This window comes from Ischnura elegans, chromosome 5 (assembly GCF_921293095.1).
Source record: "Ischnura elegans chromosome 5, ioIscEleg1.1, whole genome shotgun sequence".
NCBI lineage: Eukaryota > Metazoa > Arthropoda > Insecta > Odonata > Coenagrionidae > Ischnura > Ischnura elegans.
This window is the reverse complement of record NC_060250.1, coordinates 40003712-40030781: the sequence shown is the minus strand read 5'-3', so window position 1 is coordinate 40030781 and position 27070 is coordinate 40003712. Positions and strand designations below refer to the sequence as shown.

Here is a 27070-nt window from a genome sequence, read left to right as displayed (position 1 = left end):
AGGCCGCCGTCCGTAATAGTTAGGTTTGTTCTTTGAGAAAAATTTATCGATTATAGCGATTACATTTCTAAAAAAACTCATTTTTTGCTAAATTTATTTTCTAGCCTAGTATGTTCTGCCAAAATTGCTTCCCGACGATCTATCAATTGTTTAATTTTACGATCAAAAATAGGATAAAATGTAATTTCTAGATATGGAAATGTTCACATTTTTGCCCTTGGGGGGTTCCACACCCTGACCCCGCTGGTTGTGCCCCCCTCTCCCCGAACACATGGTCCGTGCTACGCCACTGATTCCGTTTATGTTTGAGCCCCTCGATGGTAGTGGCGGATACAGAGAAAATTCAAGGGGGGGGCGCAAAAGACATATTGAGTTACCTTTACTTTTATCGCAATAAAAAATAATCAAGTCACATGCAGAGCTTCAGAAATTTTAACTAAAGTGATTTAACACACATTCAAGACAATGCCATCTTATGATATAAAAAAGTTAAAATTATGGTTCTGCTATGTTTGGCAATACGGGTGGCCCCGCAAAGGGGGGGCGCGCGCCCCCCATCTGTATCCGCCACTGCTCGATGGCATGCCGAAATCTCAGCACAGCCATGACACGCACGACCTTTATTTACGAGGAAAGCCTTCGTATCCATAGCAATGGATCAACTTGAGCCTCCAAGGTCCCTGCCGTCATTGAATGTGTTTTTAACTCAGGCAAAGTCCAACAAAGTTGAATTCCCTGGTGGCCAATTTGACTCCGAGAGCCTAAGAAATGGGGGTCCCTGCCAATACAACTGGGCCTCACTCAGTGACGAGGGAGTTAAACCTCGCGATATACAATGCGAACGATTTGACTTCGACGGAATCATGCCCAACAGGAATACGGAGTACAAACATCGATTTCAACCACCCGATATGCAACGAACATTATCAATTGGTGCGAGGGAGTGTGTGATCATGACAAAATGCCCACGCTAGTATTTTATTGACCTCTATTCTTCCTCGAAAGACGTTCACAATACGGACATCAAGGCGAGCGAGCAAATGGGCAGCACATGATCCTAACTTAGGAATGGTCAATACCTTTAGGGGAGCTACCTTACTGTTGGCTTTCACGAAAAAAAATTGTAATATCTCCGGATGGGGAAACGGAGCGCAGGTAAATAACAGCGCATAATTTGCACCAGAACTGAACTCTCGGAAGATTTTGAAATGAGGGGGTTTACCGGAGATTTCGCGACCCTTACGGGGTGAATGTAAAACACCCTAGGGTCCTTCCCCGGAAAATTTTGGAGATTTTTGATGCTGAAAACGAAATTGTTAGGACTCAAAATCAGTAATTTTGTAACAGTATTTATCAAAAGTTACTTATTGAGGCGATCTTACTCGTTTTTAGCGCCTATTTTTAAGGCTCAGAGGGGGGTTGTAACCCGAAAATCCCCCTCCCTTCCCGTAGCTACGCCACTGCTAGGAAGAGCCGATACAGTCCTTATAAAATCACTCTGATTCAATAAACAAAATTAAGAAATTCCCTTTCAAATCAAACTCCCGGGTTTCGGCATCAAAATGTCTCGAGAAAACGTGGCCGTTACGACTTACTAGTCCGGGCTTTACGTATTGCCCGCTGACCTTCACGGCGGGATTTTGAGGGTATGGGACTCACCAGTTGCTCCTGGCTCGACGAGGTTCCTGGCCGGCGACGGGAGACTCACTGCCTCATACTGCAGCAGGCACGGAGACTTCATAAAGAAAACCCCATTCCATCCCGTTAGTGGTTGATTTCCGCCGTCTTTTCGGTCGCTTTTCAAAAATGTCCGCAGGGTAGCGATGAGTGCTCCGCGATCCATTTTTCTCAATATTTCGCGTCGCATTATTTGCAGTGGCGAATATAGATAATATTTTTGGGGAGCCAATACCAATAATGAGTTATAATAATCACAATAAATATTTTACATTAACTTTTTGTACCTAAATTCAGAAAGTAAGTATAAATAAATAATTAGCTGGTTATAAATAAAAACTTTTGGGCTATGTCGCCCGTCAATTCTTGGGTTGCCCCAACGTTTCTCGACTGATGCTGGTCGCTTTTTCAAGGGATTCTATTCTGAGAATTTAGAATCCCTTGAAAAAGCGACCAGCATAGGTCGGGAAACGTTGGGGCCACCCAAGAATTGACGCGGCGACATAGCCCAAAAGTTTTTATTCATAATGACGAGCACCCGCGAAAGTTTTAACGAAGAATTAGCTGGTTGATTCTTAAAATACTATTGTTTTTAAAAGGCATTAACACTGTATCACTATTTTCTCACGTGCATTCTGTTTATATTTATGTAGACTAATTAATATTTTCCATTTCGGGGGGGGGGGGGGGGAAGGGGGGAGAGGGAGAGGATGGGCCCACTGGGCCCTTCCCTAATATTTGCCACTGATTTTTTGTAATTGCGAGCAACAGCATTGAAAAATTATGACTCTGATAAATCATCAGGAATGTAAACTTTGGTTAACAGCCCAAGTTATAGCCTGTTTTTCCATGAAATCTGGATTGCTTTGCCTCAGCAATGCCAATGGTAACTTTTGTAATCCCATTTAAATGCAAAGTGGGTAACAAAACAACTGGAGGCTAACTTGATGATCCTCTATTGTGGTATTCATGGCAGCAAGAATAAAAGAGGAAACCCCCCCACTGTACCCATAATAGGGTAGTTTCCTTCATCAAAGAAAACGATAGGCATTGATTGCGATTCGTTGCCCACCATTAGTGTATTCATAATACACAAATTATTTGGTTTTTGAAATACCGGTTTAGACGAATGGCAAGGGTCAAATTTTATCCTCATTTGAAAAAGGCCAGATTGGCGCCCATGCGATTCCGCTCCGCGTGACGTCACAGGGACATAGTTTCTACACGAGAGGATAGGAGTTATACATCGTCTGAGGTTACCAATGCATGCATGAGGCACAGAGCTCAGGGAAACATGTCTTAATAATCACCTATTAAAACTGGCTAAGGTCGGAAAGTTTTCTTCGCTTGATAAGGTATTAATAAACCGTTTTTAAGCCATGCGCTACCAGACAGGAAGGTACTCAGCTATCCGCTAGCATCCTGCGTCCTATCAGCGCTCAGAGCCTCGATCAAGGTCACTTCACAAGGAGAGAGGGGGAACCAGAAATGCGGCGCACGGACTTTCCTACTTACGCGTCGCGTTTTTGCGCGCTTGAAATTTTTCACTTTTCATTTAATCGCGAAAAATAGATATCGTCATTTAAAAATCTAAAAGCGCGAAATACGTACTCCAGGAGTAATAATCTTTCGATTTAGGCAATAAAAAAATAATAGGAAACCACCCTATTCTCAAGGGACTAGTTTCTTGGGGGATCGGGTTGGTGTGGTGGCTAGAGTGTTGGCTTCCCACCCGGCGGGCTCGGGTTCAAATCCCGCCAGTGGCAGAGAATTTTCAAAGACTACCCGATCCCTGCTTGAGTGTTGTGTGGAGGATATTTCAAATGCAACACTCCGTCCGTCGGATGGTTTAGCCGTGGTCCCCTTGGCGCCTTTCGTTAAGAGCAGGCTAATGCCGACGCCGGGTTTCTCACCACCCTTCCTTCCATACCCTACCCTCATGGCGCAAATGACCTCAGCTGTCGGTCGCCTCCTCCAAATACCATACCATACCATACCGACTAGTTTCTTGTCATCGTCAGCCGGGAGAAAGAGGTGAGGAAAGCAGGATAGGTGGGAATATTCAAAATGGCCAGCTCGTAAACACATGCTCTATACCTGTTGTCAATGGTAATATTTCTTACACTGCCTCCGATGTGCTGAGCTAAACATTTGATGATACCACAGGAGCGGTCTGGAGTGATTGGAGGCCCTTGGATGGGGATCATGGTGTTTCCCCACTTAACAGGAACCTCCACCAGAAAATTTTCGATAATCGCAGGCATGGAAATAAATTTTGATGCTATTCTGGCTCTTAAAAACCAGATAAAAGTTAGCCAAAAAATAGCAATTTCGTGAGAAAAAATACTATGAAAAGTGAAAAATTCACTGCTTATAAAATTCAATAATGTATTATGGCTCTATTATCCTGGGGCAGATCCAGGATTTCTTTCTGATGGGGGCACAAGCAAGGCTGTATCCAAGATTTTGTTCTGGGAGGGGGGGGGGGGGCACAAGGATACCTAGTAATACAAAACAAGCGCATTGATAATGGGGACATATTAAACATCTTGCATATTTTTTTAAGGGTCTGGGGGGGGGGGCACGTGCCCCTGTTAGATGCATCTAGGTTATTATCTATTATTTAGTGAATTTGTTCCTTGAAACTGTGCAGAAACCTGATAAACCTCTAAAATAACCTTTTTGAATAACCCTTTCCGAAAAGCATTATGTTCTCTTTTATCTTCTGACACTTATATTTTATTTTAACACTGAGTATGCAAGCAACTAATGAAATAGTACAATTTCATAATGACAAAAAAAATTTGGTTCAAGTACTATAAGTCTTTTTTATTACACCTTTCATAGGCACTTCACGATAGACACAAGTGTTGTGAGGGCCCCTTAAGCTTGGGGCCCTCTGCGATTGCCGACCAACCGACCTGGCCAGACCGCCTCTGCAATATCATGAGGAGAATTGGATTCTTTGAAAGGGTCATCTAGCTGTATGACCACATGCATTTCAAATTTGTTTAGGTAAAATGTCCTTGCACCCACCAGAGCAAAACTTTGGCCCCATATTATTTGGTACATTGATTATTAGGTATATTTTAGACACAGATAGGATAGTATCTGTGGAGTATGCCTAAAAGGAGAATTAATATGCAGTCTGCTGGAGATATAGCTACTATGATTAAAGATGTTGAGAACTAGCTTTATGTAGATGAAAAAGACCTCAGTTGCCAAGAATTAAGAGCAGAAGAAACTGCCGATCGTGTTTCTGTGGAATAAGGTATTTCTTCTGCATCTGATGGTGAGTCTGCTGAAAAGTTAATGAATCTCTTGAAGGTACGGGGAAGTCTGGATACCATAATAGACTACATTGACCAGTTACAGGATGCAGCAATACCAATCTCTTATAGTCAAAATAGTAATTATTTTATTGAGTATTTTTCTTGATTATCAATCATTTAGTCATAAAACATATAAATAACATTCCATAAATTCAAACTAAATTATTTACAAAAATTGACTATTTCTAAAAACAACCATCATTCTTTATACAAGAATTTTCAGACTTATTCCATCAATTATTAAAATTTGGTGACTTATTCAAAATGTTTCACCATCTTCACAGTCAGCCGTGTCATGCCCAAACACTGAAAAACAAAGGAGAGTGAACTTTCAAGGATATAATGGCGATTTTCTTCTATTTATGAGGCTAAATATTCATAATTGGTAAAAAAAACATGGTTTTCTATGATAAAAATATAATTTTATCTATATATATAGTTCCCAGAAAAGCTAAATCATAACCATACTACATATCAACAGACAATTACTTGCAAAATAAGTATCGAAGGGAACTGTTTTTTCCTAAATGCTTCTCAAGAAATGTTTCCAACTTAGAGTCTGGAGGCTACTCAGCCTGTAATTAGATCAAGGATAAACAATCCCATGCATTTAAGCACTTGTAATTCTTTCAAAGCATTTGTTCCCATAACTATAATTTCAAATGTAATTTGAAATAGTTTTGAAAACAAACGACGAAGTGCTAAAAACTAATATTCCCACACCCGCCTTATTTATGTAACTTGCATAATAATTTAAAAACTGCAAAGCATTTTATTTGATCTGCAGATGAATGTAACCAAAATCAACTGTGGACCAAAAGTTGAGAATGATTGAGATAAAGCAATTGGTTCAAAAGAGAAAATATGATGGTATTAAATTCCAAGCAGTGAAGGGAGAAAATAAGATGATAAAAAATTACCACTCCAATTCATGATATTCTTTTTATTACATTTAGTGCTAATTGGATAAGATATTTGCCTATTTCTATACCACCCTTGTTCCGAAAGTTCAAACCAGTTATTAATCTGTATCTGTCTCTCTGAATTAAGCACTCAAGTTCAAAGTTAGTTGCAGGTTAATGTAAGGTAAATAGGTCTCACCTTCACAAGTATCACAATAGGGCCTATCAGGTACTATCCTCTTGCTTTTGCTACCGTCTGGCGTGACAGCTCGATGATGCTTGATGAGAGGAGGGGGGGAGTCTGATGCTTGGCGGGGACAGTCTTCAGTGTCATGGAGATCAAAAACATCACAGATGTCACAAAAAAGACGGGGAGCAACCATCCTTGGCTTGATACCATTCCTAAAAGTGGAAGAAAAGACACTTATGTATTCCTCATCCAGAAACAGAGTACGTTTAAACTTTTACATAAAAATCTAAAATTTTGAAAAAATATTTTCAGCTTGAAAAATTAAGCACTTAAGATTTTTTGCTCTTTCAGGCAGACATTCAGAGAGGGTGTCCCATGATTTTTTTTAGTAGAAATCATGTAATTAGGAAATATTTCATCCCTTTATCAAGAAATATCTTTCCTTATATGTATAATGAATATGACAATTGGTTATAACGTTGTAATGTACATAAAATCTATTCACAGTTCTTTTCATGCTTCTCTGAGTATTGGATATTTGATTGAAAACCTTTCAAATCTGAAGAGTCCAGACTCAGTTGCACCCACAGATCCACCATAAATCAGAGAGTTGGCCAATCAACATAAAAGATGAAGGAAAGTAGGTGAATGAGAAAATACGTTTACAAAAAAACTAGGAGTCACAATGATTCCCAAAGGGGCATTGGAGGTAAGATTGTATTTTTTTTTAAATGACATCCATCACTCTTTCCAGAGGAGGGTATATCCAGAATTTTTTCTGAGCGGGGCACAGGGGTCTGACAGGCCAGTGGCCATCTCACATTTCGGATTATGAACAACATAACAATTACTGCATGAAATATTCTCTATATGCACTTAAATATGTATATGTTATAAATAAAAAAATATTAATAAGTTACATACATAAAAATGACAGTTTTCTTTTATGTTTCCTTAAGACAACTTATATTTTTTTTATTATCTCGCGATCAATTGTGGATAAACCAGAACCGATTATTTTCATCTTTGCATGGCATGCTCTCTGTTGCCTTAAAAGTTTCTCAATTTCAGGTCATACCATCTCGATTTGCTGCCTTCTTTTTTTTATTTTACTAGGGATATAACTTTTGAAACCTGAATTTACGTGCGAAAGAAAAGGTTTTCAAGTAACCTATACATTTAATTATTACATAAAACAAACGTAATGAAAAAATGGCTGTGTTAAAAATCTTGTCTATTTTTTAAGTGCCTGAAGGGGGCAAGTAACCCCCCCCCCTAAAATCTGTCTATGCCATGAAATGTATTGTAAGTCAGACATGCAAAGTAAAACAATATGAAAGCTTTCATCCAAAATATGCAGTTGTAGGATTCAAAATGCCTTGGCGTGATAGGATCAAAGGATGGAATATTAAGGTGAATTTTCCCTTCAAAACTATTTCGTACTTCTGTAATGAATGTCCTTGAATACATTACAAAGACTTATTAAAGGATTAATTAGGTAAATTCAAATCTTTACACTTACAGATTCAACTCATCAGCATCAGCTGGTGTTATTCCAATTTCAAGTATTTCTACTCGAGCTTTCAGATCATCATTTTTCCTCTGCATATCCACAATAACGGAGTTCAAGAAATCTATTTGCCCTTGAGCCATTTCCTTCTCAGCCATTAAATTCTGGTATGTTGAATCTGCAACAAAAAATTAAATAAAAAATCAATAAATCAATGCTGCAGTCAGTATACAAGGTGCCAGCAATTCAAAAATCTCAGGATACTGTCCTAGGATTTTTTGACAGCTGACAAAGATCGCAATATGTGACCACTATCCCAGGAGGAAGGATTTGGCGAGGATCCAACTTGAGACCTCCCAGCCATATTGGCAAGATGAATGTCCCAATAAACACAGAACATGATTCATCGACGTAAAGAAAAATATAGGTAACTCCACCACTTTTATACCCTATGCATTTGCTAAGGTATGTAGGTATATTATAAATATTGTACAATAAGACCAAATAAAAGTCTCTATTACAGTACATTTTCTTTTAAAAATGCCAACTCAATCAGAAAAAGAGTAAACTAGCATTGTCCATGATGGAAAATGAGAGACTACTTGAAATCTTTCATCTCACACAGAAAGTTACTCTAGATAATTAGGCATAAATTTTAAAGAAAAGCACAGTACCAAAGACATTTATAAACAGCAATATGACAGATAGATTGAGAATTAATTCTGCTATTATCTTAAATTTTGAGCGAAAAATCCACATGGGAAAAATTTTGAGCTCAACATAGGTGAGGAATCTACTTACACCTGAAAATATGTACAAGCATAAAGATTAGGAAACAATTCATCAGATGCTACATATGGAGCATATCTCTTCATGGATGAGAGTCTTGGAAGTCGACAGCACCAAGAGAAGTCAAGAGTGGAAGCATTCAAAATATGGTGCTACCAAAGAATGATGAAGATAAAATGGATCATAAGTGATGAGGAAGTGCAAAGAAGAGTGGGAGAAAATAATAATCATCTAAAAACCTTAATGAGAATCAGTGGTGTCATGGTTAACAAAAGACATACAGTCGAATTACACTTATATCAATTTTGTTACCTCAAAATTTCTAATATGTACATACATTTTAACCAAAACAAAAAAAATTGTAAAAATGTTATGGTAACTAGTATTAAAAAAACACAGAGTAATATTTCACTTCTAAAGTTAAGGAAAGTGCCTTCCAGCACAGCTAATTTTGCAATGACGTCACTGATGAGAAGACAGAACAACTGAGCCAGCCTTATCATGAGATATGATGGCATGATGAAGACAATCACTGTGGGATGGGTGGACAGGAAGAAGGGAAGGGGACATCCAGCTAAGTCAAACATTTTTTCATGGTGAACTTCATTCTTTGGTGCATTTAAGTTTGCACTCATTCGCATGACTGATTGTGAGTACAAAGTCACTTTTTTCAAGAAGTGCTTTACATACCTTCATTGTTGGCATTTGCCTTTGACTGTGCCACTGCCACCTGAAGCTCCACCACTTTCCTCTCCAGCTGAGTCTTCTCCCTCTCCAATCCTTCAAGCAACGTCTTGTACTTGTTTGCCTGAGATTTCTCTGCATTGAGCTGGTTTATCTGCAGAAAAAAAACATTTATGGATGGTTCCCAAGCTGCATTTTACATAACTTTTACGTCTAAAAGATATAAATTTTATATAAGACTTACAGATAATTCCCGAGCTGATTTACACATAACTTTTGCATTGAAAAGATGTCTATTTCACATCACCAATATCACTTTAACCCCTTCCATTTCAATTTTTTTCTGATTGTCGTGCTCTTATCCTCTATTTATTTTATCTATAGTTATTTTAAATGGAATGGTAGGTAATGGAGTATTATTTTGTAGCTTTTAATCAATGTAGAAATAAAAAAAGATCATTAACCCTAATATGGGCAAGGTGAGTCTCTTGGACTCATCGCATCACATTTTTGAGAATTTTATTATGTTATTGAAATGTCAGCATGTTGTAATTTTTTAACTTCTTCTAATTGTACATTTCCTATTAATTAGAGTAATTCAAACTTCTTTAGGAATTAAAGTAACTTAGAAATAATTTTTTTCCCTGAATTCCCACAAATCCAGGCAAGGTGAGTCTGTTTGCACGAAATGTAAAAAGTAATGTGCATTTTACAAATATTTGGTTTGAATTGTCAAAATAATGTAAAATTATCACTATGTACATGTAACGATAAATATTTGGTGTTTTATGTAGTGAAAACAGAAAGAATTAGTCAAAAGTTCACTGTACCCGCTGCTTGACTATGTATGAAATTAATAAGTAGTAATGTAAAACTTTTGTTGAACAAAAAATAATCAAATTTATGTTAAATGATTCTATAGTGCACAATATGTACAAGTTGATGTGAAAAGTAATATTTTTCACTGTTTAATAGTTTAAATTAAAAGCATAAGTTAAAAGAGTCCATTGGACTCACCTTGCCCGATTACGTCAGAAAAATATGATGCCCGTATTAGGGTTAAACAATGAGAACACAGGTATCGCTACTCGTATAAAATCATTTTAGTCCTTCCATCATATTCCATGAAATATGAGTTCTTTATGTACATTATGGATGTTTCAACATCAGTAAACTTTCAAAATATTTACATTGTTCCAATTAACCCTTTCGTGCCGAATTCCGCACCTGTGCGGCGAGGATTTTTTTCCCTAAACTACGAATGCCACACCTGTGAGTCGTGAATTTTCCTACCATAATCAACGAATGCCGCGCCTGTGCGGCACAGGTCGAAAAAAGTGACCGTGGCGGACACAATAGACCCACGGACGCGGTCACCCCTTGTGATTCGCCTTAGCGCGAGCCCAGTCCCTTCTTCGGCCGCTCAGGTCGACCCTTTCCTATCCTCTCCACGCGGTCAACTACTGTTATTTGCAGTGTGTTTTCCAAAAAAATATTTGCTGCTTACTTTTGAAATCCAATGCTAGAAATGAATTCATCTTTTTTTTTCTGACCACATGGAAATTTCAAACGAAATTCTGACGTTAATATCAACAGAGTTATAGAACAACTAGTAAATATACTAAATCTGTCTATATAAACGTTAGAACTTTGTTTAAAATTTCTGCACGCTCAGAAAAAAACATGAAATTCATTTTGAATTTAAAAAAATCGATACGAGCAACAAGCATTTGCATATATTCTGCGTTAATATTTTAGCTAGTTGACCGCGGACTTGTGCTAGGAAGGGGCTTTTAATCCCTCTAGGGTCTGGGACAGAGGCCGAGGAAAAGGATCGGCACCCCACCGAGTTGGGTCCAAAAATGTTTCGGGAGGGACCCACTGCCTTTAGCCGACGCGGAAAGGCTTCGTACAGAGGAGTAAAGATAACTTTCAAGAGACTCGTATTGAGGAAGAATTTCCTTCAACGAAGATCCGGCGCGAAAGGGTTAATAAAGCTAAAAATTAAGAAAATCTGATGATAAGCTACACTCTTCATTGTGCAATGTGGTATCGGAAGTTCATGACGAGCTAGATTCGTCATTTCAGCACAAGGGGCTAAATACATATAACCATCCATATGTGATATAAAAGAAATATCATTCAAATATCACTTGGAATGTTAAAATTTGATAACAATACAAATGATGACACAGTGATTCCACAAAAATAACCCTCGACATCAAAATATAACATTTCTGACATTGATGAAAAAGTGTCACCAAAAATTATCTACAAGGAAAGTATGTAATAGTTGCTGGCCAAACTTTGGCCAGTTCATATTTTTCATAGCAGTTTTATAAAGCAGTTTTCATGTTTTTATGACAAAATCATTCCTCCATAGTATTAAAGTGGTTCCCAAACTTTGATCAAAAACAAGTACAGCAGACTCCCGATTATCCGCCTGCGGTATATCCGTATTGCAGATTAACCGTGCACAATTTTTACTCTCGCTCAATTTTTTCCGCAATCTTAATAAAAAAATAAAATCGGACGCAAAATCATCGGAATTACTGCATTAGTGCTAGGATAAACCGGGCTTATTATTTCTGATAGACTGTACTTCATAAAACGGAAGTGATCCGACCCTAGCTGCATTCACGGGAGCACTGTGTTCCTATTTTCCAAGCCTCACAGTGTGCGACCGCACTCCACTAAAAAGATTGCGAAATGGCAAAAAAAAAAAGCTCTCATTGAGTGTGGGAAGTACTCTAAAATAACAGAAAACCTGCATAAATAATAATATATTGTTTGTTTTAGGTGAATTATGAGCATTGCAAGATATTTAAGTGAAAGTTCGGGTTATCTGTGTTTTCCAATTATTCGTGCCGTCTCTCCCCATCATTAGCCTGGATAATCAGGAGTGTACAGTATCATGAAGTGCCAGCAAGTTCGTAACTACTAGTCGCTGGTTACACTTATGCCGTTAAAGGTCACTCAATAGTCCGGAGCTTAGAATGAAGGAGGAATGCTTTTGGGGCACAACTCATAATGCTGCATAGTCACCTTACCTCTTGCTGCCTCTCCTGAATGTCTTTCTCTTGCTTCTCAAGTAAAGACTTCAGGGACTGAGCCATCTGCTCTAATGATTCCTTCTCCGATTGGAATGAACTTATCATTTCTGCTTCTCTGTGGGGGAAAAAAAACAGTATTGAGATATTTTCACTTCTTAACATGTTTCCCTCCTGCAGTGCTAGAAATTGCATACGGACTCAGCTATTCGAGACTCAAATCACCGATGGCGGTGATGAAAGCAGTGACAAAATTTGCCAACATGGCTGACACATCGAGGATAGTGCTGTGATGATGGCATTGGTGTAATAGGATGAATTATTGAGCCAATGCAAAAATTAAACTAGAAAACATCAAGAATTTTTTTCGCTTTGAGGAGGTATTTCAATTCCCACAGACAACGACAAATAGCAGTTAAGATTAAGGAATTCAAAAATTTTAGCTTAAATATCCTCCAATATATCACGGCGATTGCTGAAGGGGTTACTCCGATAAAAAAACATTATTATTAGCAGGCTATAAAAGAAAAATTGCAATTACCCCAAGTGCATTAAACATACAAACCACCGTCCCTGTAAATGATGAATTTTAGCAAAAAATGGCAACTAAAAAGGCATTATATATGAATATTTATGCATAAAATATATTACTTGCGACGTTATGATAGCTTAATGCCAAAAATATACATAATTAGAAAAATCAGTAAATTCCCAGAAATACCAATGATTTGCCAACGTGTGTTTCCTTAGGTTTCCTTGGAGCTCTACTTCCGAATTCGGCCAATAGTTGGCGTATTGCTTGTCTGGATTCTCGAATTGAAGTCTCCCACATTGATTCACAGCATTGCATAGGTACCAGGATATCTACACAATATGTTCGGTATATTACAGGAGTGCCAAAATCTATCACTTTCTCTTAATTGAGTAACTACTAAAATAATCAAATGATTGTTTGACAGCTCTACCCAGGATTAGAAACAGAAACCCTTCAACCTGTAGCCCAACTCTCTATCCACTAGGCCACCACACTCTAGTATATAGAGTAGTAGGAATTAGGCAAAATCACTGCCATGGTTACACTTAGCATTACCGTGTCCATTTTCAATTATGATTTATGCCATCAAGTTTTTGGTCCAAGTACATACTAATGACTCCTTAGACAATATTCCAAATATTTTTAAATCATCCCCAGGGTAAATCCAAAGTCCAGATCAATACACCTAAAAGTACCTCGTGGAAGATCAAAAATAAATCAAAACACTGGTTATGGCAATAACGCAATGAATCCTTTTTCTATGATCATTACCTTGACACTGAAAGATATACTTGAATCATGGTTATGAATGCCCCAAATTTATCAACATGAGGAGTCTAGTTCAGATACAATATGGTACCTACAACTGACTAGACACAATTAAATCTCACCTCTTTTTTGTTTCTTCTAGCTCCTCCATCACACCCTTCATTTTGACTCCAAGCTCAGCACAAGACTGAATCATTGAACCAACACTCTTCAGCCTAGCAGCCATTTTCTCTGGATCAGACGTCTTGACATCTTTACTTCTGGATGGGATGAAAAACCAAAATCAAATTACGGTACAAAGTGAGCCTATCATCATGCTCCCTTAGTACATGACTAAAGACTAAACATTTCACTCGTATGAGAAATTTATAAAAAGCATTCTTTCTTTTCCAACAATAACACATTTAACCCTTTAGCTGTGGGAGCACATGATACAGTAAAACCTCTATACAGTGAACCTCTTTACATCATAAACCTCCATACTTCATACCACCCCTACAGTCCCGTGAGATTTACATATAAATTTATCGGTAAACCTCTATGTAGTGAACCTCGTTATCTCGTAAAACCTCCACTTATCATACCAAGGAGATACCCCTGAGATGGCCTAACTACCTCTGCAAATCGCACCGAACAACTAGAGACCATTAATGCAGCTGCAATTACGTATATGGAATGACATTTTCAGCAATAAATGTATCACACCTACTTTTTTTTCTTAAACACCTTTAATGCGCTATAATTTTCACGCGAACCATTACTTACCGCCATTTTGTTCCGTATGAGAGCATACCTATCAGTAAGGTAAAAGAAAAATAGGTATCCAATAATCCAAATCTTTTTAAAGTGACTGTTGATTTATGAGAGATCACATCATTTCCTATCAAATCATGGTAAAAATCACGCAATAGCACTCGCTTTCTGTTATTAATAAATAATAAATATATGTTCACTAACGCATGCATGTTTGTTTAAACACATAAATATAATGGTTTAAAAGACAGTAGTCCCTTTCATTTCCAAAGGATATGAAAAAATGGTGCCTATCACTAAAACCTCTACAGTGAACCTCCATACATCAAATTGCCTAAATTTTGGTCCCCTCCATTACGATGTAAAGAGGTTTTACTGTATTAGCTACCAGCCTGTGCGGGAGAGAACCAAAAAATATTTTGCCCTCTAGCCTGGCAGAGTGTCTCGCAAGGAGTGAACCCTTATAATTTGGGGCAACCCTTCTTTCTTTCTCACTAATGGATGGGCACCCATTTGGGCTCCTGTCGTCAGTGCTGTAGTTGGGTAAATAATTTAGGCGGTACTCACCAAAATTTGCCAAAAGCTGAACGTGTATTACACATCCGGCTATGATTGAAATGTCAAACTCTTATATTAGTTCTAAGTTGTGCCACGAGATAACTCTGAACAAGTAAATATGTAATCATTTCCGAATTTCCTTTCTGAAATCTATTGGACATATTGCAGTAGGGCTATTTTATACAGATATAAAAAGGTAGTTTAACCGGTACGCTTATAACGAGTTTGGATTTTAGGGGGTACGCCATACCGGCCCAACTACAGCACTGCTTGTCGTAGGTATATATATTAACACATTCAATGCGGTCCCGATTTTCATGAACGTTGTCAGAATCGGCCGATAAAATAAGAAAGAAAAATAGAGAGGTTTTCGTGCCATAACTTCCGTTCAAATACTGCTATTTACAAATGGCACATACGGGTCGAAAGAGGGAAGCTTGCTGAAGGCCATGCACATGATCGGAAGACTCGGATGTGGATATTAGTCACGTACGGAGGCAGAGAAAGGCCCCCCATCCGACCGTCAGAGCAAGTCAATTGAAGTGCTCCATATCTCGGCTTGGATGGGATCACGTCAGACGTGCTCCGTGCTGAATGTGTTAAAAGCGTGGAGCACAATGGCATAGCCAGGGGGTGGTCCGGGGGGTCTGAACCCCCCAAAATATATAGACACAATCATTTTCCTTCATAAAAGAAAACAAGATATTGAAAAATCATGAATTTAAAAAAATATATCTTTAACAAATGAAGTTTTTTCGATTATTAAAAGTGTTAAAATTAGTTTAAAACCCATTACTTAGTACCCTGTTTTTCAAAAATTTCCCCCCCTGGTTTTGGACCCCCCGAACGAAATTCCTGGCTAAACCACTGGTGAAGCAGGATGGAAACAATACAAAATGGGCAGTACAATGGGAAATTCCAGGAGGCAATGGCTGCCACGAGGGATGGCCAGGGAGAGTTAAGCTGCATTAGCGATCCCTACAGTAAGAGAAAGTGCCCTTGGGTAGCAATAAAAATTTTGGGAAACTGCCGTAGGTAGTCAAACAATGGTCAAATGTTTAAAAACATTTTTCCTGCAGTCATCAAACAAAGCATTTAAAAACACTCCCACAATCAAAGGGTTAATGATTAACTTTACAACTCATAATCATTCAGTTTGTTAAAGCAGACTTCTAAAATATTTAAGAAGATGACTCAAAGAAAAAATCCGAATTATTACAGCATGCAAAAATTGTTTTTAAATAGGAGCCGAAAGGACCCCTATACCATTTGCACTATTGCCACTTCTTAAAACTTACTTCTCAACATAAGGAGATATTGGGAGTTAAAAGATGTGATGACTCTTTAAAAAACTACTGAGCAGAATTAAGGTTTCATAATTGGCCTGAATTTTACTTTCTTTCCATCAACTTATCCACTCAACTTCCAATACTGTGCCATTGCAAGTCAGCAACAGCTTCCTCTAACAAATACCCTAAGTGTCACCAATAGTACTCAAGACTATGGGGGTACACAAAGTTCCACATCAAAAGTAGAAAATTTTTAGATTCCGAGAGAAAAATAATATCAGATTTCATTGAGATAATCTGTTTGTAGTGCCATTATTGTGTTTTAACTCTGAACTTTAATTGCAGGGTTGAAACAATTAAAAAAAAGCTTTCATGGAGTGGATGTAAGGCAGGCATTCACCACAAAGTTGAGTTCACAAAGGCTATATGTCTGTTCTGTTCACCGTTGACTGTACTGTCTGGTACTTGGCAAGAGATTACAGAATCCCAAATTAAGGCAAATCATTTTCCTGAGTTGACTTTAGGTGCTCAAGAGAGCTGTGGGTTATTCTTCTACTTCCTCCAGCACTACAAACCTCAATGGATATTTCCCATCACTTTCTACGTGTGCACAGATACATCCATCCCTAATTCCCTTACCTATGTACATGTATCCATTATTTGCCGGTATTTTGTGCAATAATCTCTCCAATTTTCCACAGTCTTCTCCTTCGTCTAATTCTATCATTTGTCTTTTATAAATTCTCTATTTCATCAGTAAGTCTGCCATGCACAAAAAATGTGCTACTAATTGGACTCTACATGATTTTAAAACGGAGACTACATACATATTTTCTCTCTTTTAGAGAGCCTATCTAGTCCTAATTTTTTCTTAAATCTCCTTACACCTTCAGTCCATGTTGTTTGATTTTCCTTATTATTCTGCTTCCAAACATTTCCATCTTTTCTATGATTTTTGTATAAGCTCATAACTCACTTACAAAAGTTACAAAATGTGGGTTACATTGTTAACTTTTCCGTTCATCCAAAATGCTCTGAATAGTTCTACATTAAGACTGATTAATTCATGTGATGACTTTCATTCGAAATTTCCATGGAACAAAAGCAAGTAAAAGGAAATAAATGGACTCACTCATCAGAAGGTACAGGTGACTCAACATTAACATTGCCACCGATGACACACAAGAGCTGACTCATCTGAGAAGTCATTGTTTCCAGCCAAGACTGAGTCTTGAGCAGAGTTTCATCCATCTTCATTTTCTCCTCCTTCAGAGTCACTACCTCGCCTTGCAGTTGAGTAAGGCGGGGGATCATCTGTGAAAGGAATTCAGGAATATGAATATCACGTGTAATGCTATAAACGGGCCTACTAAAATATCTTGAACAGCACACAGTACCCTTATTAATCAGAATGAATTAGAATTTTCAATAACATTTATTTAAATAGCAGATAGCACAATTGCCTAATCAATGAAATTATTGAATTACTGAATAATTCAGTAAGTACTCCAATGAGGATTTCATTGTAGTCATAAATCTGAGGTATTCATCAATTTTTGGGAATATTAAAACATATTCAATTGTTCCTCCATTAAAAAGTAATTATGTACTAATAAGCTAATAGTAATTTTCTTTCACAGTCTTAATAGGTACTTTCTTTTACACCAAGCAGGGGCACAGCCAGGAATTAAGGCTGGGGGAGGTGGTGCAATTAATTTTAGGTTTAGGTTAAGGTGCAACTGTTACCGGGTGTTTGGGGGTGTGGAATACCCACCAGGATAAGCGGAAGGTGCAAGATCAATAAATTGAGGAATTTTAAGATAAGTGGTTCAAAATGGTGAGTTTTACGGCTTTCTTAGGGATGTTTTATTACTCCTTACACTATTCTATTAGTAATATCAATCCAAATAAGTAAAATAGATTAAACTTAAGAATTTCTCTGAGCTCTGGGGAGGGTTTTAACCCCCAAAACCCCCCCCCCCTCGCTGCGCCACTGACACCAAGAGCCGTTAATGTTGTTTTTACTCTCACCGACTCAAGGGTCTCACTCTAGACCATTCATATTTAAAACACTAATTGAATGTACTTACCCCTGTAACTTGAGAATTTATTAGCAGGTTAAACGTTTCAATACCAAAGCACAACAGCATTTTTTTTTAAATAAAAATATTATAAATTTAGGTACTCTAATTTTGTCATATATTGTGAAACTGCAAAAATGAGAATGCATTAAAACCACACATCTGTAACAGGAAGGCATATCTCATTTGGTTCAGAAATGCACAACACCCAAGTGCCATCTACAATCTATGAGTGACGAATTCTGTTTCAATGTTAGAGCAAGTTTATGAAATGACACTTTACCTCTTCCTTCTCCTTCATAAGATTGTCCTTCAGCACACAAACCTCCTCCATTTTATTCCTCATTACTGAAACGGCTTCCTCTGTCACAGATTTCTGACCTTCCACATTAGACATCAATGATTCCAACTCAGACTGGTAGAATAAGAACAAGCAAAGATAAGAAGAAGAACAACCCCAGCATGACAGCAATGAAAGCAAATTTTACATCCTTTTCATAGCAAAATGAAAGAAATGCACCGCATGGTCACCTCATTGGGAACAAAGCAAGGAATGGTTATTATGAAATGCATTCATTGAATATTTTTTTTCAAATTACCCAGCCAGCACAGGTTGTCAGTCATCCATGAATCCCAGGATAGTAACCAGTGATATAAGGATATACACCCATAATATAGGGTTATTATCCCTGAAGGAAGAATCCTGTGCGGATCCTGTTTAGAACACCAGGGATAGCAGGAACATGAATGTCCACTTAACCTTTTCTAACCCAGAGCTGTTTCTGGGAGAAATCAAATTTCAAGATTTTTCATTTTGAAAACTTTAAAATTTTACACTCAATGATAATTATCCTGGCAGCTAAATATTTCATCATTAAAATTTACACTAAAAAATAATATTTAGCTCAGATATCTCCTAAATAGAGCTGAAAGTTTGAACATTTTTGATGTTGCTTAGAAGCAACATTGGGTCATAAAGGCTTAAGCAAGGATTGTGAAATATTTGGAGTCAAAAAAGGATATAGTCGGGATTCAGCCCCCAAATTTTGAATCAATACAGGAATGCGAACTTACACTGGAAAAACTGATGGTGATTGATATGATTGCCTCTATTCTGGCTGTTGGGGCAATTTCATTTGAAATATGCATAACAATTGGCATTGTAACTGCTCCACATTTATACCCCATGCATTTACTCAGATACTTATATTATACATAATAACAATATGAGAGCTTTCAAGTCTCTAGCATTGTATATTTTGTTTTAAAAATGCCAGCTCAATTTAAAAAATGGTAAACAAACGTCAGATATGATAGAAAATGCAAGCAAAATTTAAATAGTTTGTCTTATGCAAAACATAATCCTGGATAATTAATAAGATACCTATATTCTATAAAAATCAAAGAATTAAAGATGCTAACAAACTTTGTAGTGACAGATAGAATGAAAATTACTTTGGCTATGATGTGAAACTTTGAGCATGGCATAGATAAAACCACGTTTATTACTCTATGATACAACCATTGTCCTTTGCTATCCCCACCAGTCGCTACAGAGCTGTTCCCATCCCATACAACTTGTGCTGGCTGGGTAGAATATACCTCTTTTGGACCTCTCAATCTGCATTAATAACACATCAAATATATCAAATTTAGGCCATGCATGATGAAAAAGGAGGATACGTTTTTCATTATGCATTACGTAAACTTAATATTGTATTGGATGTGTTGTTTAAAAGAAATTTCAGTGACTGACACCCTCTGCAGTTCATATTAAGCAAAGTTTCCTCAGTAGTAGATAGAAACTACAGGAAAAATTTAATTATGACAGATTTATTTGCTGATTGATTAAATAATTTCCATTGTAAAAATGGAACAAAATTATGAGTAGGAGTAGAGACATGGAGTGGAGGTTGGCCTCTGACATCACTGAGCAGATTCAACTGTAACATGAAGTGGACTTAACCTGGGATTCAGAATTATTTGAAAAATTCAACCAAAATGCTGAGTTTTTACATGCCATGGGAAGAGAATTTACGCTTTTCAATCGGCCAATTTAAACTTCATTTCTTGAACTTTCCCACACAAAATACTGCTATGTATTATAATAGCATCATCATAGAAATCATAACAAAGGTAGATGCAACTATCCCTCTCAAACCCAAATCATTACTAATGATTATGAGCAATGAACTGCAGAAAACATGTCAGTTGAACACATTTAATCTTTTTTGTTACTATATGATTTTATGTACAACACATGATCACCAAGCAAACCAAAGCTTGAGGCAATGAAAATGTCAAACATATTTGTTCATAAAATAAGATGCCAAATACGTAGTCTAATGATACATACATACAATGATGATACAATGATGTAGCATAGTTTGAAACTTTAGCTCTGAATGCTAAAAGACACTTTCGTACTTCATCTAATGAGAAATATTGACCATCGGCTTTATTTCTATCTAAAAAAAAAGTTTTGGAACCTCATAGACAAATATTTTGCTATAAATTTGAGAACATTTTTATAAAAAATACTATCTCCATTAGTAAGGCAAAAATGAGGCCTACTTTTTGGAAATAAAAAATGAAAAAATTTGCAAAACATCGGAGATTATTAGAGAGTACCTTCTACAGCATTTCTGGGGCCAAGTAAAAATGCAATGATGACAAGTTGATTCAATATCTTTGTCAATCATTTGCAGTTTCCTTACACCCCACCCCTAGCTACCACTTATTTATACCCACATCTTACCTACTTAATTTTAATTCACCAAATATCACTGCATCTAGGCAAATTTCATAGCCACAAGCTTTGCTTTGTTTGAACATCAACTATGTATCTCCTGCTCCCAATTTTCTAATTTGACAAAATATGAGCAAGCAAAGGGGGATTGTAAGTAACGGGTACATAGCTGGTCATCCCCATTATTTGAAGAAAAATTGTATAACCTAGCGAAGCAGAGCAGGATTCAAGCAGAAGGCAATGTGTACCAAACACTGACCACAGTGAAAGAAGTCCAATGTCACCTTCAAGGGTGGTGAATAGACAAGGACTAAGGATTCACAGCTCCACAAATCCTAGAGCCAATAACAAATCACTCTATTCCCAGCTGACCCAAACAAGATTGCCATAATTTAGCATATATATCTATTTAACATTCCGCGCAGGATCCAGGATAGTATCAAAGAGGGTAACCTCCCTGCAGTACTGGGGGACCGAAAAAATTACCATTTTATCCAGTGCAAGCAGGATCTCTCTGGATTCGCCACCTCTAACATTGTATGTCCCTATTTTTTGCTTTGTGCAAAACTGACAGTCTAGCTCTTTAAGCTGGCAATCTTGTTACCCTTACACAGATGCCCACTTGACATTGGACTTCTTTCTTATTGGTGACTGTAATCAGGTATTGTCACTTTATATGAATAATTCAAAACAATATTCTCAACCAAGCAATTAAATCGCAAGGGCACATCTACCCTGGCATATTCATGAGAAAACTCAACTATAATCTGATGACACATGCTGATGATGACTTTAATGATAAATTCATACATAATACTATACACGATTTCATCATAAAAAGCAAGAAGTAATTGAAACCAAATGGTCACATACTTCTGTTGCATCTAATTTCATTGGGCAAAAAAACTGGTTCAAATAAGTACATTTGTCATAGTATGAAAATGTGCTAAGAGAGAGGAATAAATAAACTGAATAAAGTTTAGTCTGATCAAAATATCTAGATGCAAACAAGATTCATTTAGAATTTCCCACAGGAAGGTGAATATAATATAAGATATAATACACATAAAATACAAGTACATATTTAGTTTCCCAAAGTCATAAAGAGCACTGACCGAGGAATAAAATTAATATGATCCACCAAAGCATAACGTAAAAATAATTCTACATTGCATTAGAAGCATGCAATGAGAAATAAGCACTCACAAATCTAGAAAAAATATTATCAATGCTCAAAAGAAATGAAATAAAGGGTCAATTAAGGATCAATGGATTGATTGATTGCTACATTAGTAAAAATAAAAAATACATTATAAATCGAGTAGAAGTAGAAATATGTTTGTAAATATTTTATGCATACATATTTCAGGCATGTTTGTATGCATGCATTTTAAATGTAAATAATTTCATATTTCAGTGAACATTACATCAGTATAACTATTTACAATGAGGAGTTCACCATTTTTTCAAAGCAGAAGAGCTATTATTGCACATGCCTGAAGAATTTTACCCTGGCCGAAGAATATTACACGATAGTCTTATTTATGTCAGTGCAAAGCAAAAATATTAATATCTTGGCAAATTCATTTTCACAGCCCATGCACAAAATGCCCAGTATGACTTTAAGCTTAAAATATTGCATTCAATTATTTCTTACAGAACACCCAAATGGAAAAGGTATTCATATTATTTATACAAACATGCAAATGAGAAAATAATGAAATTAAAACTTTCCTTCCTCAATGACAGCAGAGCATGAAGTAATATATATGCCCACGTTTGCAAATATTTTTACTCATATCATGCCAAAGTATACAATATCAATGGGATTATGAGTTGCATTGAAAAATTAATCCATGCAAAATGATGAATATTGAATGCTGAAGTGGATAAGTTGTTGATTTAAACTGCAAAAATGTATTACAATAGACGCTTACTTATGAATATTTGAATAGGGAGAGAAAGAGGCATTAATTACAGAGAAGTGAATGCTCAACCAATTTCACTCTTAGCTTTGTCAGCCTTCCTGGAAATTGAGAGGGGGGCACATTTAACAAAAGCCTTAGAACATAAAATAATGCTACAAGCAACAATACTGTAATAAAAAACACATTAAAATAAAACAGGAGATGAGAATAATGATATGAAAAGTAGTCGTTGTTTCCGCAACAAGCAACACTGGAGAATCATTCATGATTTTACAATCGAAAAGGGATAATAAATATTCTGATGCAGTCACACGTAGGATGAATGAACTTTCATACCTTCAGCCTTGAGATTTCATCATCTTTGCTCTGACATGACGTCCTCAAAGTTTCCAATTCAGCCTTATGTGCTTTCTCCAGTTCTTCCACAGTAGATGTTTTCTCAGCTTGCAGGGAAGATATTTCTTGCTTCAGGTTCTCAACTTCTTGCTGCTGCAAAGAAATAATGGTTGCATAAGTAGTAAGTGCTGAGTAAGGGATAATGGACGTGGCAACAACAAAGATTAATGCAAGGAGAATTTCAATTTTTTTATTCCTGATTTAACCCTTCCCACTTCAGCATTGAGCTATACTTGACAAAGCATAGCTCAGTATGATCTCACTAGGCAAGTGTCACTCAACATTAAATTGTAAATTTAGGGGCATTTCAAAATAAAATTTTGAGTGGAAAAATGGTATAGAAGATGAAAACATTGGAGTGCAAAGGGTGAAAATATACCAAATTATTCAATAGAAACAAAATCACAGCACATATTAGCACATTTCCTAGAAAGTTTACCGAAGATTAAACAGATAACACAAAACACTCAGCAGGGTGGGATGGGGTTCCCTGCTCCCTCCTAAAGGGTAATTGCATAAGATATCTTCTTACTCCTATCACTCATTTGGTCAATGCCTCTCTCTCCTCGGGTATTTTCCCTGACAAACTAAAAATGGCAGTTGTAACTCCTCTACACAAAAAGGGTGATATTCAATCAATTGAAAACTATCGACCCATATCAAAACTTTCAGTTTTCTCTAAAATATTAGAAAGTGTCATTTCAAAAAGAATAATGTCATTCCTGATAAAAAACAACATCTTATCCAAATCTCAGTTTGGTTTCATAGGTGGTCTTTCGGCAGAACTTGCCATTTATAAATTTATTGACTCTGTTCTTGAAGGTCTTGATCATCACCTCAATACCGTTGGTATTTTTTATGATTTGTCTAAGGCTTTTGATTCTGTTGACCATGAGACTCTCTTGAAGAAAATCCATATACACCCATGTCTCGTATAGCGCAATTTCGATTAGCGCAATTTCGATATAGCGCAAATTCGTTCCTCGGGGAAACATTGCAACGCAGTGTAGCCTAATCAAAAATCTTAAACGCTCTCGTGATAAAACGTGAACTTACGCTAAGTGCACACGAAATTTCTATCAATTTACGCATATTAATATTATTTCTTGCCTCAAATCGTCTTTTTTGTTTATATATTAATCGAAATCCATTGCTGTGCAAGTGCCGAAAGTATTACTCGTCATTGGGTCCAGATAGCCGGCCTACCGAAGATTTATCTTGTCTCCTTAACAGAATGATAATAAATAATTTAGGTCGTTAATTAAGCGTGGCGCTAGTGGAAATGAATTTTTTTTCAGCCATACGGTTTGAGACGTATTTTTGCCGTCGTAGGTTACCGGGCGATTGACTTCCAGGTAGAGGGTCTACGCTAAAGCCTTCAAGGTCATCGGTATTCACGGGCGAGAAATGGAGCGGTGGCCGAGTTGCGCATGAATAGCATCGACACTTAAAAGGGTCCGCTATAGAGTCTCAAGCACAATGGATTCGTTCCCTCCCCGCAGTCTAGGCCTTCTGCGTCTCAGGAATACAGTTCAGCAGAAGAGGTGATTTAGATAGAGCCATACAGAGTAAAAACCAAGAGAATATGGCGAAAAATAGGAATGAGTGTAGAAAAATCAAGAATTTATCAAGAAAAACCATAAACCTAGAAGAGGACTTGAGAGAGGTCAATGACATTGAAAATGGAGAGCGTCAAAGCGATATTGCGTGGAAGTTTAAACTCACGATGCCTTATTCTGAATAAAGACGAAGCTAAAATATCAGTGATCTCAGCTGCACCAACTTCAACCAAGCGGTCTACACATACAGAAAGTTCATGGTGAATCAGTGCAAAAAGACGAGAGTGGTAATCGCTCCGAGACATTTAGTGAAAGCTCCGGTTGGTTCCAGAATTTAAATGGCAAGCAGGTATTTTCAGTGTGGCGATATCAGGTGAATCTGCAAGTGTTGATAGCGCAGCCACCACTAAATTTTCTGATGAACTCCAAGCTGTTATTGAAAGTGGCTCCTTTCCCCCTCAACTAGTTTTTAGTGATGACGAGACGATATTCTTTTGGAAAAGAATGCATTCTCGTTCATTCATTTTCAGGGAAGGAAAACCTGGGTCAGGTTTCAAGGCATTTAAAGACTGTTTCACGTAGCTGCTAATGACTCGGAGGACTTCAAATTAAAATGATTTATCATTCAGAAACTCCGCTAGCTATGAAATGGCATTTAAAGTAGCATTTTCCTGTCATTTCGATGAGCGACAAAAGGGCCTGGGTGACACAATAGTTGTTTGTAGACTAGTTTGAAAAATCGTCAACTGCCGGCAACGCATTACGATCCCCTGAGAAAGCAGATGTTAGCCCACCCGCACGACAGGATGGAATTTCGAAAGCACGTAAGAATTTTTTTTAACGTGAATAAAAGTCTTTGAATGTGTGAATACTATCTTTAAAGATGTTTTAAACTATAAATATTTCTAGAAATAATGTTTTCAAAGGCTTTTTATGGGAATATAGATGTTTTAGAGGAAATTCAATACCCAAGACCTATGCTACCAGGAACGCATCCCTATCTTCCCTATGTTAAAACGCTCTCGTATAACGCAAATTCGTATAGCGCAAAGACCCCAAGGAACGCATCCCTTGCGCTATACGAGACATGGGTGTATATGGTATGAGAGGAATTGCAAACAATCTAATCAGGTCATTTCTTGAAAAAAGAACCCAGGCAGTAACCATTATAACCAATAACATGGTTAAACATACCTCACCTCACCAGGAGATATTGAGGGGTGTTCCTCAAGGCTCCATTCTTGGGCCCCTGCTTTTTTTGTTATATATCAATGATCTACCCTCACAATTAAAAGGAAATATTTTTATGTATGCTGATGATACAAATCATCTACTGAAACATGATGGCAATATTGTTGCTCCCACTCAAAACGCTGTCATCAAAATGGAAACATGGTGTTCATCTAACAAAGTGGCTATAAATAAATCCAAGTCTTCCTTTATATTTTTCCATCCTACTCAAAAAAAAATTGATTACAGCCCTTATATTAAATTTTCGGATTGTACTGTTAAGCGGGTTACTGATACCAAATTTCTAGGCATCTCCATCAATGAAAATCTAAACTGGGATACCCATATAAATTGCATTTCATCCTCGGTGGCTTCAGGCTGCTACTTAATTAGACGGGTGATTCAGCTCACAAATACAGAAACAGCTAAATCAATTTACTATGCACATATTTATAGTAGATTAAAATATGGTATTTTAGCCTGGGGTCACTCCCCTAAGTCAGTCCGTCTTTTTAAACTACAAAAATGGTCGGTAAGAATATTATGCAAAGCTAAAAAACAAGCTAGCTGCCGTAATCTTTTCAAAAGGTTACAGATCCTTCCCCTTCCTTGTATATATATTTATTATGCTGTGATGTTAATTAGAGAATTTAAACAAAAGTTGTGCCTTACCTTGAATAACGATATTCATGATTATCATACAAGAAGTAGAAATGAGCTCGCAGTGAGGCAACAAAATCTTTCTCTCTTCAGTAGAGGGCCTATCAATATGAGTATTAAAATTTATAATAAATTACCTAAATCAATCAAAGACGAAATCAGACCTGGCCTTTTCAAAGCAAAATTAAAAAAATATCTTTTAGATCATTGCTACTATTCAATTGATGAATTCTTTGAGGATGCCTCGCAACTAATGTAACATATGTATATATATATATATTGTGAGTTACTTTGTATTTTTGATTTGATTTTTATGTTTTCCTGACGGGTCCTATATATGTATATTCATATCTTTTCTGTGACCAATAAAATATTATTATTATTATTATTATTATTAACAAAATGATCATGAATGAATTACCTGACCGTT

At 36.9% G+C, this 27070-nt stretch overlaps 1 protein-coding gene across 16 annotated transcripts in view; it reads right to left on the bottom strand.

The window, feature by feature from the left end:
* Positions 1-5072: 5072 nt before the first annotated feature.
* LOC124158755 (CAP-Gly domain-containing linker protein 1) overlaps positions 5073-27070 on the bottom strand; it is a 278670-nt gene continuing 256672 nt past the window's right edge. For 12 of the 16 annotated variants that reach the window (XM_046534030.1, XM_046534041.1, XM_046534033.1 and 9 more), the window contains 9 exons: positions 23132-23284; positions 18402-18533; positions 17170-17351; positions 13560-13697; positions 12135-12252; positions 9091-9238; positions 7624-7789; positions 6111-6313; positions 5073-5315 (listed from right to left, as the gene is read on the bottom strand). In XM_046534030.1, coding sequence (XP_046389986.1) covers positions 5269-5315; positions 6111-6313; positions 7624-7789; positions 9091-9238; positions 12135-12252; positions 13560-13697; positions 17170-17351; positions 18402-18533; positions 23132-23284 — 1287 coding nt within the window. In that variant the 3' untranslated portion in view covers positions 5073-5268. Of the gene's footprint in view, positions 5316-6110; positions 6314-7623; positions 7790-9090; positions 9239-12134; positions 12255-13559; positions 13698-17169; positions 17352-18401; positions 18534-23131; positions 23285-27070 lie in introns of those variants that run through there. The other 4 variants (XM_046534032.1, XM_046534031.1, XM_046534039.1 and 1 more) reach the window with 4 other exon arrangements.